Source organism: Cygnus atratus, chromosome 2, assembly GCF_013377495.2.
Source record: "Cygnus atratus isolate AKBS03 ecotype Queensland, Australia chromosome 2, CAtr_DNAZoo_HiC_assembly, whole genome shotgun sequence".
NCBI lineage: Eukaryota > Metazoa > Chordata > Aves > Anseriformes > Anatidae > Cygnus > Cygnus atratus.
The window spans coordinates 34886318-34902638 of record NC_066363.1 but is presented as its reverse complement, the minus strand read 5'-3'; the positions used below and the strand labels follow the sequence as shown (position 1 = coordinate 34902638).

At 39.0% G+C, this 16321-nt stretch overlaps 1 protein-coding gene across 1 annotated transcript; it reads left to right on the top strand.

The window, feature by feature from the left end:
- Positions 1–400: 400 nt before the first annotated feature.
- On the top strand, positions 401–14530 carry NPVF (neuropeptide VF precursor). Its single transcript, XM_035556469.2, has 3 exons — positions 401–541; positions 2288–2674; positions 14258–14530. Exons 1-3 carry the CDS (start codon positions 401–403, stop codon positions 14528–14530), a joined length of 801 nt encoding a protein of 266 aa, XP_035412362.2.
- Positions 14531–16321: the final 1791 nt, after the last annotated feature.

Here is a 16321-nt window from a genome sequence, read left to right as displayed (position 1 = left end):
TGCATGGAGAAAGGTTCCTTTCATAGTCTTTCTGAGGACACTGATACAAAAGAAAGAGGTGTTTTTTGTCTACAAATAGAGATAGAACATTGTGACTGTTGTCTCTACTGTCATGGCTCTCAAATTTAGCTAATTAAGACATATTTCATGCAAAGAAAATAATTGTAAAGTCAGCGTGTCCCTAACAAGAAGCTATGTTGATTAAAAAGGTTCGCACAAAAAAATTCCCAACATTCTTCAAATATATTCAAATTACTTCATTAATTAATATTAAGAATTGAAGCTTTTGAGATTGATGTCATAGGAAACAATGTCTTTTTGTTTTCTGATGATATAAAATGATGGCAGTTTGCTTTTCTGTACAGATTCTGAGCTTTCTAACTGAGCTCAATTTGAGAAAATGGAAGTCATTTCAACCCAGAAGTTTATTCTACTTACTTTAGCTATGGTGGTCTTTCTAACATCGAATAGTATGTGCCTAGATGAACTGATGAAGTCCAGTCTGCAGAGCAGAGAAGATGATGATGATAAATATTACAAGGTAAGATTCGTATTACTAAGACAGTATTCGGAGGAACTGTAGGTCAAATCCTGAGTACTTTGAATTTTTTGACAATGGCTCTCCTAACCTCTTTGCACAGTATTTGGCATTACAGCACTAGCAGTATGAAAGAAGCTTGTTGAGAAAATTTTCGGGAAATTCATTTGCTCTGACACACATACTGTGTAAATCAATTCGTGTTTCAATTTTCTTGCAATACAGCCCTGCGATTAGGTTGAGACTTTTTCTGAAATGTTTCTTACTTACACAGTGGGGCCTCAATTAACATTCCTGTCAGGCATTTTATGCACATAATATAACAAATATATTATTAATCCAGAATTAATAAAGGCATGCTTGTAATACTCAAAGAATAATGATAAACAGAGAACATTATAAATCTAATATAGTTAATGTTCTTAAATTCTGCTCTGGAAATTGACTATAAAAATATCTTTGCAGGGTTGCACATTTATTATATCTCAATAGATGCCAAATCAAATTTGCACAGCTCATCTGTATTTTTTTTTCTTCTTGTCTGCCCTGCAAATACTCCCTGGGAAGTGAGAGCCAACTTCTCTTTTTGTCTTATTGTCATTGGTGTAATAAAGATCCCTCAAAGCAAAATACACCTTTAATTATTTTAGTGAAATCCCCTGGTGTTCAGATCTCTCTTCAGGTTCACAGGTGCAATCAGAGGCATAGTTTATTTGACATTTTAATCATGGAGTATGAACTAGAATGGTTCGTTCCTTGGTGGTGGTGAAACCACCAAATGTGGATAAGAAACTGAAATTAGAATTAGTAGCATTTGTGTCTTTAACTGGAGTGGAAAATCATATTTGTACATGTTTGCTGCTAAGGCAGAGAAATTTATTTTTGTCACAAAAATCAGAATGAGTGATTTTCAATACACCCAGGGAAAGAACACCGATATATAGGAAAGGGTCAGGTTGATATAGTTATTTTGCAGGTAAAAGCTGCACTTTACATCCTAAGAGAAGTAACATACTGAGCTCAATTATTTACTGTAGCCACAGAAGTTAGTTTTTGTACTGGTTGGCTCTGACAGCCCAGGAGCAACTCATGTATCTTGTGTATTAGTGGAGGATTAAAGTAATTTAAAGCTCAGGGCAACCTCTGTGCTATGAGGCCAGAACAGGTTTGAGGTGGACTTGACCCAAATACTTTCCATTCATTTTGCTGGCTGTTAGCCCATTATAATCTTGGGTCAAAAGCACCCACACAGTGCTTAGGAAGAAGTGAGACATACCTCCAGGTGGCTTGGCCCATCCTCCTGTTCATCTGGACCAGATGAGTTGTATCTGTATCAAGTCACTAAATATAGCCAGCATCTTCTCCCCAAGATCATCTTCCCCTTCAGCCAGTGATATTAGCAAATGTGGACCTGACAACACCTGTCCACATAAAACTGATGGCAGAGTTACCAACACCTATGCCCAGAATATTTCCAATTTACTCCATTTGAACAGTTGCAGAAGCTGACGTGAAGTGCTCTTGCAGTCAGAGGACTGAAAAGGTATGCAGGACAATGTCTCCAAATGAAGTAATCCACACTAGAATGGAGTTCAGCAAATACAGTTAGAAAGCATTAGATAACAGAAAAAGAGAAAAAGAATGTTACACAGCAGCTTTCTAGGGAGATATGAAAATGAATACTTTGTCTGATTGGTAGCTGAAATAATACGCTATACAGATGCTCGTATCCTTTTACTTTTTCTTCAGATTAAAGACAGTATCTTGGAAGAAAAACAGAGGAGTCTGAATTTTGAAGAAATGAAAGACTGGGGATCAAAAAATATCATTAAAATGAACACTCCTACAGTAAATAAAGTGCCAAATTCAGTTGCTAATTTACCTCTTAGGTTTGGAAGAAACTACCCAGAAGAAAGAAGCATTAAACCAATTGCTAATTTGCCTCTGAGATTTGGAAGAGCTTTTGGAGAGAATCTACCTAGGCATGCTCCAAATTTATCACAGAGGCTTGGGAGATCTCCACTTGTTAGAAGTTCCATTCAATCACTTCTAAATTTGCCACAGAGATTTGGGAAGTCACTGCCTGTCAGTCTGTCTCAAGGTGTCCAGGAATCTGAACCAGGTAACAATAAACAAGTATTCAAGCCATTTATTAAAATGTATATTAAATCACAAGTTAGCAATGATCAAACACAACCAGCCTTCCTCAAGGGATATTCTCTAAACATTTCAATATGAGACCAATTTGCCACAAGAAAGATTTGCAGTTCATGAAATCAAAAAGCTTCATCACAAGAACTAGTAGAGAATCTCTATGAAATTTTTGCTAATGAGAAAGTACCAAATAGTCAAAGCCAAAAAGCTCACATGAGAAGATTAGGTTTGGCAACACTTTTTTAGATCAGGTTTCATTTTGAAAAGTTTAAAGCTTTGGTGAAAAAGATTCAGAATCATTAAAATATCCCATTTCAGCACTATAAAATGACCAACGAAAATTACCTAAAAATTACTCTTTCATTTTCTAAATTTATGCAAATTAGAGGGGAAAAAATGAACACTCAATTGCAGCATTTTGAAATGGTCAGAAAAACTTGTTTTTTGATTTTTTTTATTTTTTTTCCTGATCCAAACCTATTTTTTCAGATTCTCTTACTGAGGTAATGTTTGAGATTTTGATTTTTCATTCCAAGTTAAGATGAGAAGTTTTTTTGATGTCTCAAAAATTTTTTCAAGTTAGGAAAATATTTCCTGCCCTTTCTAAGAATAATTTTAAACAGTTCTTCAATAACAGTCCTTCTTTTCATAGCTGCTGTTTTAAATCTGAACTGTCTATTTGTTTTGGAACCACGTTTCAGTTGGCTAACCCTGACTTGCATCTGCCACATGCATAAAGTGGAAGTTTAGGCCAGGAAAGATACCTGATCTATCAGAAGCCAATATTCCTTCCTATTTAATTGGATTTCTTTTATTCTTTACTCACCATCTAACCTGACTATTATAGATTTTGTTTTATTTTTCTGATATTTTTAGGGATATGAATTTAAACAACTACATTAATATCAGAATCAGAAGACTGAAAGTGAAAGACTTGGAGAAGATGCAATGTGTATTCAAAACTAAAAGTCATGCGAAGAAAACATATGAAAACTGAAATGCAAACCTGTCTTCATGTTTTAATGTATGTATTCTGTACAAATGATTAATGTATAAGGCAACGATTGTAGTGAGTGTTGTACTAGTTTACTTCAGTGGCAGTACAGTATAAATTCTATTTAATTCTGTGCAACTGATATCTTGTTGGTTGTAAAAACTAATTGCAAAACAATAGCTGTATAATTGAAAGCATTTTAAACAAAATTAAAAGAAACAGTAAAAATAAAGAAGCATGGTACAGATAAAAAGAATCCTACTGTGTGAATAACAAACAGATGCAGGACCAAAACCACTGGTACCTTTTTGTCATATGTAGCTGAAGAAAATCAAGTAAAATGTAGAGAAAGCACTTTTCCTGTTGTTTATAAGTCCTGCAAGATATAAATCTGAAAGGCGACTAGTCAGGAAAAAAACAAGCTTCTTGGACCCCCACGGAGGAATAACATCTAACCAAAGTCATACTGTAATGCAATTACCTTGTTTTTTATATGTGAGATAATGTCATCCCTAATGTCCTACAAGATCTGCCCTGTGGGTGTCCTGATTCCTCTGTTAATGTGAACAACATTACAGTTACCAGACACACATGCAGAAGGGGCTCCTCCATTATAAGCCCATATTTCCATTTCATATTTCTTATCAAAACATTCTCTTCTAAGTGGAATATTGTTTCTTTAGGCTTCCTCCAAAATTTCAGTAAGTTTTCAGTAAGTTTTGAAAAGAAACTGAATTTGTACCCATTAAAGGGAAGCCAAATCTGTTGGAGTACACCCAAGATCTACGGGATTCTTCCTTCTAGTCCCCAGAGGCCTCAACTAACCTGATGCCAGGTCCAGCCAGTGGTGGCACTGGGCATCCCCAAAAAAACACACAACACGTATACACTATCTATACAGCCACAGCTAACTGTCAGACCAGACAGCAATGCCTTTGCAGACACCACATACACACCAACAGGACTCACACAAACTTGCAAATGGCATGATCTTGTTTTCACTCACAGGTTAATCAAACTCAGTGTTTGCTAGCAGGTCTGTGAGCAGAATCTCCCTCCAGCAGCTGTTCCAGACCTGTGGTCCCTGCAGCAGCTGGTTCACAAACCCCTGGTCCACCCCAGTGTCCTGACCTATGCTCGGTCTGGTAGCCAGCTGCCATACCTATTCTGCTGCTCACCAGCTAGTCCAGCTTTAAGTTCATATTAGGACTGCACACACACATAAAAATGGGTCCCATTAGATGTTCAGACTGTCTAATAGCCAGTGCCCAATCAGTCTCTCCCATTGGTAGCCCTCAGACCTGCAAGTCCCTTTGAGCCCTGGTCTCCATCTCAAGAAGCTGGCACTCAGAACACTCTACTCACCAGTTAGCCTAGCTTGAAACTTGCTAGTCATGCATACACAAACACATGCATGCATGCACACAGACCAGAGAGCACACTCATACAGGGAAACATACAGATATTAACACAAGGATAGGACAAACCATGATGATCAGGCACAAGACATGACCAGACAAGCACAGTAGATTGCTTGCATGCAGCCAAATTCCTTTATCCTCCCTCTTCTCCATTTTCCCATGCATGTTCTTCCGCCATCTATCTTGACCCCTCCCCTTGACTGTCTTTGGCCCTCCCCTAAACCATCCCCAAATAAGTTCAGCACTTTCCCACATCCCTTTAAAACATCCCATAGTAAGTTTTATGTGATCCCCCAAGCCCTTTCAAAAACCCCATCTTAAGTTTGCTCTTTCCCATGAGATCCATGATAACCAGCTACAAAGCTCTGGCTGAACCTCCATGAGGCGTTGAGTGGTTCTTTAAGGCCCCATCAATCACTGATCTAAAAGTTCTGCTCTTTGTTACTGTTTTGTTATCTCCTCTTCCTCAGGGTTTGGATACTGAGAGTTTAATTTATTACTTCTCCTGTCTCTTGTTTTAGCCTTTTATGCTGTATAACCAGTAACCAGATATCCTTACATTCCACGTATCTTTAGAAGACACACCCCCGAAAAAAAAAAAAAAAAAAAGGAAAAAAAACCATGATGAAATTCATCTTTTTTAATAGAAAAATTCATAGTTGGGACGTGGCCTGAGCTCTGCCATTCCTCTACGACATTAATATGGCTACTTGAAAGACAATACTAATCAACTGGTGGCTGATGAATCTTATTCAATCCAAAGTAGTGAGACTACAGTCCTTAGAATATCTAGTCTTGATATTCATTCAGACTTGAAACATCAAAGAGAGCGAGAGACCCAAAAAGATTATGAAGGGAATTGTGCCTTTTGAAAGTAGAGGCCCAAAGCAATCTTTGGGCTTCTCTCCAAGTCTCAGAAAATACTTTACTTAAGAAGTATTGGTGAAACACCAGTTTTGCAGCGTGACACGTTGACACTTGGGCACTGCTGCCAGTTCCATGCTGAAGGCTACTGGTTAACACATTGTCTGTATGGGGGAAAATCCAGGCCCCAGCCTATGAAGTAGAAGTTTTTTCATCGCCTGCCACCAGGACAGGACATTATTCTTTCTGTAATCAGGAAAACCGTGGAATTTCTTAGTGATTTACGGACAAATGAACAGCAGAAGGAAACTCCCCGAACTTTGTGTTCTGGTCCTGCAAACCTCACTGCGTACCATGTGAACCGAGAGCAAACAAGATTTGTGAGAATCCCTGAGCAGCAATAGGAGCTGTTTTTTTAAGGCACATATCACCTAGTAACAGCGAAGGGCTACACATCAACTAGCATTAATGATGGCTGCTATGGGACGAAAGCAGGAGCCCAAACATTGGCCCAGCAGCAAGTACAGTTAGGTTGCCCTCTTATTGCAAGCTCCACAGCATGGACACAGGAGATGGCTTTTGATTTATTTTCCTTCAGCAGAGGAAGAGCTAGGTGAAAAGTACATAAAGGAGGAATTATGCTACGCTGTGCAAAATTTCTGTTTGGTTTGAGAGCATGTGAGCCAAGAAAACAATCACTGGATAGTGCAATGGGAAGCAAAGGGGTACAACAGGCAACATACATTGCTATAGCTATTACTCACCAGATTATTTATTATCCAAATACAGATATTATTCATGAATTGGGAAAAAGCAAGGAAAGGACTAAAGTAAATCAAGTGACAGACTATCAAGGCTTACCAGCATGAATTCTAGCAGGGTTCAGGAGCTCCCAGCCTTCCCTGCCATACACATAATATTTATGTCTGTTATTAAAGCCTCCATGCAAAAACAACACCGGGCTTATTTTAGATTCTGACTTAAGCTTATAGAGAGGACAGCTGACAATCTACTGATTAATTTAAAAGTCTGAGTGCTTATCATGGGGTTGATTGCAATAAATCATTTGGACAGATGTAGTGGAATGTAAAGAGACACTGTTTTACTCTCAGAAGGAGCTGAAGACTTGGGCATGTGGCATTACAAACTCCTATTCCTCTGTCAATTTTCCTTCACAGGGGCAGGAAATCAGTCTCTTGCACTTCCAAAGACCTAAGGTGGCAGGCTAGGCTGGTCAGTGGAACTGAGACCATTTCTGTCTTTATACTAAGAATCTGGCACCCAGGCACACGATCGGTTTGATCCGCTCTGACTGCAGGCTCTTGGCAATAGGAGCAGCCCTGCGTCTCTCCACCCTATGACTGCAATATCCTGCCACATCTCTAGTGCCAGTAAGAGCCATCATGAAACTGCATGGATGGAAACTAACCCTACAAAATCCCCAATGCTTTGTTTTTAGCTAGCTCAGCTTGCATTGCCCCATAATCACCAGTGGCAATCCAAAGGAAAGGGGAAGGTTGAGCTTAACACAGGCAATTTTTCAATCTTAGTTTCGCTTCAACTGCTTTTGCAGCTGCCCACTGCATTTTCTTCAAAAGATGACAAGTGTGATGGCCTTGGTCCAAGTGCTTACAATATGACAGGCTACTAGAAATTTCCAGACACTGAACAAGACATTTTGAAAATTACCCCCTCTTGAAAAGTAACCATTAATAGGAGTTGGAAATGTTTTCACTAGTGACAGTCACTGAATTACATCTAGCACAGATGCATGGGCATCCATAGATATCCAATTTGCACTTGTGGATGTAAAGTATAGAGGGGCGTCAGAATACTTATGAAAAAAAAATCCGTACCATTAGCAAGGGGAATAGAGGCTTACAGGATCCTTATGTGTGTTTTAACTCAAAGAACCATGGACAGTGTAATTTTTTTTTCTTCTTTTCATATCTGTGCATGTGAATCCTATGAAGTAATTAGCTAGAAGTTCGGTTGTATGACCATAGGAAAGCATAATCAAAATTACAGGAAGAGCTACATAGCCCAATGCTTCTTGGGCAGTGAAAGAAATGATCGACAGGGGAAAAAATAAAGAACTATAAAATCATGATTCATGCATAGAAGAAGAATAGAAAACTATTTTATTTCTGACAACACAAGAACTAAGTGAATGAAAAGAAATTATGAATCAGAAGCTTTAGTCTAAACTAAAGGAAGAGCTTTTGCAAACAGAACACAGATATGATGGACTTCATTGCCACAGTATGCTGTGCACTGCCAGTATCTGCCACGGGTTTCTGCCAAAGATAAGGTGCTTGGCTCAGAGGAACTTCTGTCTTGGCCAGTAAGACCATTCTGGTTTTGGAGGCAGTCTGACAGCAGCTCCTGAATAAGCTTTTGCCTGAGTTGGAAACGAAACTATTGATATATGCAGGTCTGATGCAATCAGCTGTACCTTTTGGCAGGCTCTGAGCTTAAACCCTGTCCTTTTAGAGCTGCTGTCAGGCAAGGGTTTAGGTAATCTCAAAAGAAGTTTTGCCTTCTTTAGGTGATACACCCCTACCTTTTGTCCCATCCACAATATGTACCTTTTTCACTCACACAGCATGTGATGGAGAAATACTGAAAGATGGAGATATTGATTGCTTTGGAAGGTGGATCCTACTTGTGCAAGAAATATAGGAAGGGCTGTTACTGAAAATAGAAGGAGGACTTCATGTGAGATCCTCAAGTCTGCTTGTTCTGTAACAGATTAAATGGATGTGTAAATGCTGCTTCTAGTACTAAGTAATGGTCCAAGAAAGAGAACATTGGCTAAATTGTGATTTCTGATGGTACTACTACATTTAAATCCTAAATCAGCAGTATTTTCCTTATTGAGATGAGTCTTTCAAAAATGCATTACGTTTCTCATGGGGAAAAGCAGCAGTACCTGGAACCAGTTGATGACACTCTAATACAGCTAATAAATGAACTTCAGTGGGACTTAAGTGAAGAAACAAACTCTTTTGATGTCAGCAAAACCTGAAGAGTGAGCTGGACTTCAATCAATTTTCCTTCTAAAAATCTAGCAGAAATGCTTATCAAACTAAGAATTTTGATTCTTTTCCGTAGTATTACAGAGAATATCTTGATTTTCCCAAGAATAGCTCCTATCTGTTAGTGCTACTCAATTCCCATCCTTGCTGTTCTTTTCAGGGACTTTGGGTCTTGGTAATATATGAATTTGGCATTACTCAGGGATATATGTTGCCTAAAGCGTCAAAATTATGAAATGGTGGATAGAAAAGTGTAGAATATTCATATAGAGTACAGTCACGCTTTCATTATTAGGATTATTCAATGACTTGTTTTGTTTTACTTTTACGTTTTCAGGATTACCAATAACAGAGGGAAAGCATACAGTAGGTGATATGTGCACAGAATCACAAAGATGGCAGCTTTAGATTCTTGTTTCTTTCTGCTGTAGAGCAAAAAAGCCAGTATTTTGTGTTATCGGATTGTGGTATAGAATCAGATATCTGCAGGAGGATGTTTATGTGATGACTGGTACAGACCACATTCTTCTGCCTTACCTGAAACCATATTCGATTAAAATAGAAGTCAGTTTATGGTTCAACAGAGTTGAAAGCAAAGCACATATCTGACACTTCCTGCTTTAATTTTTATCAGATTTCGTGCGCTTCAGGCAGATGTGGGGGGTTGATCTTACATATATTGCTAGAGATAGTCAATAACTAAACAAGAAATATTACCAATCCTTTCAATTACTGCTTCACATTCTACCTATTGCAAAACATGTATTCTCTTTTTCCTCAAATATATTTGATACCTCAGCCATAATGAATGAATAAATGGTTAAGTATGAAAAACGGGAGTTAAATTTTATACACTGTATATCACAGGACAGATGCATAAATATGCACAGTGCAATATTTATATTGTAGGGCACATTAAGTCATTGTATCTGACTGCAAATACCACATTTATGCATATACAGGTAAAAAGTGATAGATGAGCAGTGGTTCAAAACCAGAGGCAACTACTAGGCATATTCTAACTCAAATCTCTGCTTGGGTTTTGACCCTTAGTTCCTAAAACCACCCTGCCTCACATCAAAGAGAACACATTAAATTACTTTGCATCACTGAGATTCAAAGTATACAACAGGTCAACTTATATCTCTGAGGAGCTTTATTCTGATTTTTTCAGTTGAAAACAAGTAGATTTACAACTTGTGGAGATGCTGAACAGAGCCAGTATTTTCTGATGAGCTCCATGTGCTGTTGATTCCCAGCAGGGCTTAGCTGGTCTGTTTGCATGAATTTGTGAGGGAGAACAGAGAGGAACTTTGTAAAATCAGCTGCTTCTCTTAGCTGTTCAATTCTGTGAGTACATAAAGTACATCTGCATCTTGAGGTAATAAAAATACATTATAGGCCCAATATGTAGAATTTTATTTATAAAATAATGGAGAGGAACTTTCCCTGAACCCTGCTGTTGAAGAGAGAGGATCAAATTAAAAATAAAAACGTGTGTTGGGTGCTGTGCTTGTCTTTGAATGTGGTTACCTTTTTGACTAAGTGCCTAGTTGCCCTTAGAGATCATCATCAATTCTGAGAGGTGCAAGTTTGCTCTGTCTCTCAAGAGGCATTTCAAATGAAATGGTACATCCTAATTCAGCAGCTGATTTCTTTCGGCAGCTAGGAACAAAAACGCAGCAATTTAATTTAGATGCCTACAAAAAAATTAAATACCAGGGAAGGTACACCTGGGTACCTATCGTGCTTTTATCCAGGGCTCACATATGGCTTGAAATAGGAAAGTGTGAATGCAGCTGTTTCTGAATTGTTTTTGAACTAGAAATGTCAGTTGTGTGTGAAAAAAGCAGGTGGGGGGAAATAAGAGACCACTGTCAGAAGATACTTCCCCCACTGGCTCAGCCACTACTGCATGCTTCCCCAGGCTCCATACCAGGAGACATTTCCTAACAAATCTGTACTTACGCTTATTTATACTCCACATGAATTTATGCATCCCCAAGGGTAGCCTGGAGGGTTGCAGAGTCCACCCCCATTTGAAATTTATAACCAGTGGTAAATGTTTTCTGGGTCTTATTTCCCTCTCATGCTAAGTGCAGCTGGTGCATGGTGGAATTGGCACAACAGCAGCACAGGCTGTGCTTGTGCAGTAGTCCTCAGTGGGGATTTTCCTAGTAACCTCAGAAATGTGAGAGATAAGGGTGTGGGAACTTGGGCTGACTGTGAAAAGTGACAGGTAGGAGAAAGTCTGAAGGTAATGTACAAAGTAAAGGCTTTTTTTTTTCCATTTTCCAATATATGTGTTATTAAAACAGCAAAATACTCTCACCTCTTTAGTTTAATCTTGACAGTGAATAATCTATTCTGTTCTCATTTTATATAATACTGTTCTCTTAAATAACTGTGTTATAGGCTCTATATTTTTATTCTGTCTGCTACAGAATTTCTCATTCAGAACCTTACCAGCTAACAAGCATTCGAGCTACCACTGTGCATGTATATGTACCTATTCTTAGTGTGTATACTTGATCATCAGAAAAGCTGATAAGCAGCAGTAGCAGCTCACTTTGGCCTTAAATGAAACTGTACAACCCTCTATAAGCCTGTATTTGATATCATTATACATACAAGGGATACATGATAACCCTTAAACTGCAGGGGGTCTTTGTAAAATATGGTCTGATCCTGTCCTCACTCTGGGATAAATCTAAAGGAACTCCACTGGGATTGGCTTACGTATTGATTGATTGACTTGACATGGAAACTTTGAGCAGGATTTTTATAAATAATCACTGAAATTAAGAAACTGCATATGTGAATATGTGATGTCTGTCAGGTGAACAGGCCAAAAGTGAGACGCAGGTCCTTGGACTAAAATGAGCTTATTGGCTAGAAAAGAAATTCATACACACTTCTTTTAACATACAAGTCACATCTTCAGACACTGTGTTATAAGGTAAAACTAAGAAAATGGTATGTAATCAATTTGACAGTCTACGTAGTCAACTTCTGTGCTCAAATAAAAGATATTAATAAATACAGTGTATACAGAAAAACTTGCTTGGGGATACAAAATTTTATGTTTGTTCTGTAAAGTAAAAGCGAAATATTAGGAGCATCGAAATGCAATGCAGGCATTTGAAATTCCCACCGTGGTAAAACTGCAGCACCGGCGTGTGGCCACGAGAGGGCAGAGAGAACATTCATTTTACAGCACGGTTTTGGAGAGAATAATTTATTCCCTTAAATAACCTGTGCTGTGGATTACCCGAAAAGCCTGCCGGAGGAGTCAGAAAATGTAAACTACAAAGTTAGTTTTACAAAAGCTGTTTCACGAATTTTCAACGTTAACAAAGTTTAGTCACACTGAACTTTAAACTTTTAAATAAATTGTTCTAGAAAAACTAAATTAAAAAAAATCACAATGGTATTTGATGTAAAGCCTGAAAAGAATATTTCCTGAAATGTGTATTAAACAATCAATGTTATTACTGCTTTATATCTTTTGCCTTTTAGCACTGACATAAGGATAACAATATAAATCATTTCTCACTTCAGTAAACACCTTGCCTAGGCTCTTTTTGGATCTGGATGCATCTGTAATTCACACAAAATCAGGGCCGTCAAAATCAGTGAGAAGTTCAGAGAATGGCATTGCAGTCCTCTTCACTTAAATACTCATATCCCTCTGTTTTCCCTACCGCAATCTGGGGGATAATGTGAATTAGAGAAATGACTTTCCTTCCTGCTTCACTGAGCTGGCCTCAAGCTTTCTCAGCCCACTGTCATTTAGGTAACAGAAATAGAGATTTAACCACTCAGAAATGATCCTTCTATTTTCTGTTTCCTCTGGCTAAATTACATTACACCATATTCAGTTTATTCAGAAGCGCATTCAGTTTCAGTGTGGAGAGGTACTGGTTTAATAACTGCCTCTGCAAATCTTCATCTTTTCTGTATTAATCAATGGGAAGTTTGAAAGAGTTCTGACATCAGGTCATATATCTGCCATAGTCAAACACAAATGACTATTTTATGTGTCTGTCAGAGCCATCAAGTGACTATCCTTTGGGAGCTGAATGTTTTGCTTAAGAAGGCAGACTGCCTCCAATTCAAGTGGTGCCTTGTTGCAGGACTCCTTCTCTTTGCCCCCATCAAAAGGGGTAGTTTTCTTTTTCCCACTTTCCACATAGCTGCCTCCAGCATAGGGACACCTTTGACAGTCCTTGATTGTAAGACTGTGGGAGCAAGTAGTTAATAGGCCACTGAGGTAAGAAATGAAAACTGTGGGCAAGATCTCAAGAGTCAAAGACAAGTAAAAAGGGAAGGAACTCATGGGGAACTCATGACACAACACCTTCATATGCTTAACTAGATACCTTAGTAAAGTTGTCAGCCTGTAACTGACATTTTTAAGACTGGGTTGAGGTCAATTTCTCTTAGGTCTCCTACATAAGCCAGGAAGAATTCTTAAATGATCATATGCTTCTTAATGTCACCTCATTTCATCTTTTGCTTTCTGACTTCCACGGCATTTTAGAAGTAGATCTGGTTGTAACAAGTTTGTTCTCCACACATTCTTCAGGATAAAAGATGAGACCCAAAACATAGCAGTGTTTTACTCAGCAGTCTTTGAAAATCCTTTCAAATACACACTTTACATACACAAGTCCATGGGCCATGATGGTATGAGTGCTAAGGGAGTTGGCTGATGTCATTTCGAGGCCACTTTCAACCATGATCAATCATGGTAGTAGGGAGAGGTGCCTGAGGACTAGAGGAAAGCAAATGACATTCCTATCTTCAAAAAAAAGGCAGGAAGGAAACTCCAGGCTGGTCAGCTTCATCTTAATCCCTGGGAAGATATAGGAGCAGCTAATCCTGGAAAACATTTCCAGGCACTTGAGGGACAAGAAGGTGATTGGGAGTAGTCAGCATGGATTCACAAAGGGGAAGTCATGCTTTTGACCAACTTGATAATGTTCTGCTAATGAATTACATAGTCTGGATGGGGACACTGAAAATTGGCTGAATGGCTGGGCCCGGAGGTCGGTGATCAATGGTACAAAGTCTAGTTGGAGGCCAGTAACCAGTGGTGTACCCCAGGGGTCAATACTGGGACCAGTCATGTTCAATGTCTTCAGTAATGATCTAGACGATGAGGCAGAATACACCCTCAGCAAGTTTGCTGAAGACACAAAATAGGAAGAAGTAGCTGATACTTCAGTGTTGTGCTGCCATCCAGAGGGACCTTGACAAGCTGGAGAAATGGCTTGGCAGGAACCTCATGCAGTTCAACATGGAGAAGTGTAGAGTCCTGCACCTGGGGATGAAAAACCTCAAGCACCAGTACATGCTGGGGGTACATCTGGAAAGGAGCTTTGCAGATGAAGAGCTAGGGGTCCTGGTGGATACCGTGTTGAACATGAGGCAGCGATGTGCCATTGTCACAAAGAATGTCGACTGTATCCTGGACTGCATGAGAAAGATTGTTGACAGCACGTCATCTCTCCTTTAAGGAAAGGCTGAGAGAGGTAGCATTGTTTAGCTGAGAGAAAAGAAGACTTATTGGGGATCTCATCAATGTGTACAAATATCTGAAGGGAGGGTGCAAGGAAGGCAGAGCCAGACTCTTTTCAAGTGGTGTCCAGTGACAGGTCAAGAGGCAATGGGCACAAACTGAAACATGGGAAGCTCCATCAGAACATCAGGAAACATTTTTTTACTGTGAAAATGATGGAGCACTGGCACAGGCTGCCCAGAGAGCTTGTGGAATTTCTCTCCTTGGAGATATTCTAAAGATGTCTGAACATGGTCCTGGACAGCCTGCTCTGGGTGACTCTGCTTGAGCAGAGTTTGGTCAAGATGACCTACAGAGGTCCCTTCCAACCTAATCATTCTGTGATTCTGTGTTCTTGTGGTATCCATCTTTCCCTAACTCTTTCATCACATCAGTGCAGAACAACCACTGTGGCCTGGTAAGGGGGAAATACAGAGAGGTATTATGGACCTTACTCCTTCCAGCCAGCTGTTTACCAAAGAAACTTACTAACCTGGAGATACAGGTGAGAGATGATCATATAGCAGAGATACATCCAGATTCTTGGCAGACAGTGATAGATTTACATGTGGGGAGATCTCTTCTGTGTGAGGATTTGGAGGGTACAAGTGATGACCTAAGATTTTTTCCCCCCGGTCAGCACACCCTCTATCATAACAAATAATGAATGTAATTCCCATGGTATCTTAAAACCACAACTCCAAATCTTCCATGGTGTTTTTGGAAGGAAATAATAGCATTTTTTAACAGTAGAGTAATTAATTAAATGAAGGAAAAGATTCTTCTGAGTCTTTCCATACATTTGGCTCTAGACTAAGATGAAGCTTGAAAATGAAACACTGAAAATATTATTTTTCGGAATATATTGAACTTGTGAACTCTGGGAATTACTGACAGAGCTATAGCACTTGTACATGGCACAAACATTAAAGTGTAGTTCACTTTAATGTGATGGCCAAGTCACCCATGTTAAAAACAAACCAGTGGTCCAAAACCATAATAAACCAATTACCAGCTCTCCTGGATGATAACACAACAGTCCATTTAATCGGTATTCGGAAAAGCTATTTATGTATTATCACTTGCCAAAAGACTTGCTTCCAGCTTTCTTCCTACTTCTTTTCCAAGAAAAGTAGGATCTCCAGCTAATTTTACCCTGCTTGGTGAAAGATACAGCATAACAAAAACATTCTCTTCAAACGCATCCATTTATTTTGACATTAATTCATCTCAAACAAAAACCACATTGAGAGGAAAGAAAAGGTCAGCAGAATAAAGTAAAACAGATCGAAATCTATCACCATGTCTGTCAAACATGCGGGCAGAAACATCCAGCAAACCAACTAACCAGAATCCAAATTCCACCAGTGCCAGGTCCAACTATTTTGAAGGATGGTGTGAATCCCCCTACACACACACACACACACGCACACAAGACATAAGCAAAGAATATTGCTATCTCTGAGAATGGGAAAAAGAAGTTGCAGTTCACAGAAGCCCTGATGTTGTGCTGTCTGGCTTATTGGAAATGTTCTTGTCTCAGCCAGTTTGTGAAGAATTCAGTAACACCCCCATGACTTCACTCAGTTCTTCCCAATTATATTTGACATGGTCAGAATTTCTGTAGTGAACTGGCTATATTTTTGGTTTGGTCTGTGACTATATTTACTGCTTTATTCAGGAGAGGTATGTCGTGGTTTTGGCTGGAATAGAGCCAATTTTCTTCACAGAGGCTTGTATGATGCTGTG

What these genes read in the sequence shown, in the direction of transcription:
- NPVF (XM_035556469.2), top strand. Translation starts at nt 401, where the DNA reads ATGGAAGTCATTTCAACCCAGAAGTTTATTCTACTTACTTTAGCTATG. An exon ending in ATGATGATAAATATTACAAG is followed by an intron (nt 542 to 2,287) that starts GTAAGATTCGTA and finishes CTTTTTCTTCAG; the next exon opens with ATTAAAGACAGTATCTTGGA. An exon ending in AACCAGGTAACAATAAACAA is followed by an intron (nt 2,675 to 14,257) that starts GTATTCAAGCCA and finishes GCTGCCATCCAG; the next exon opens with AGGGACCTTGACAAGCTGGA.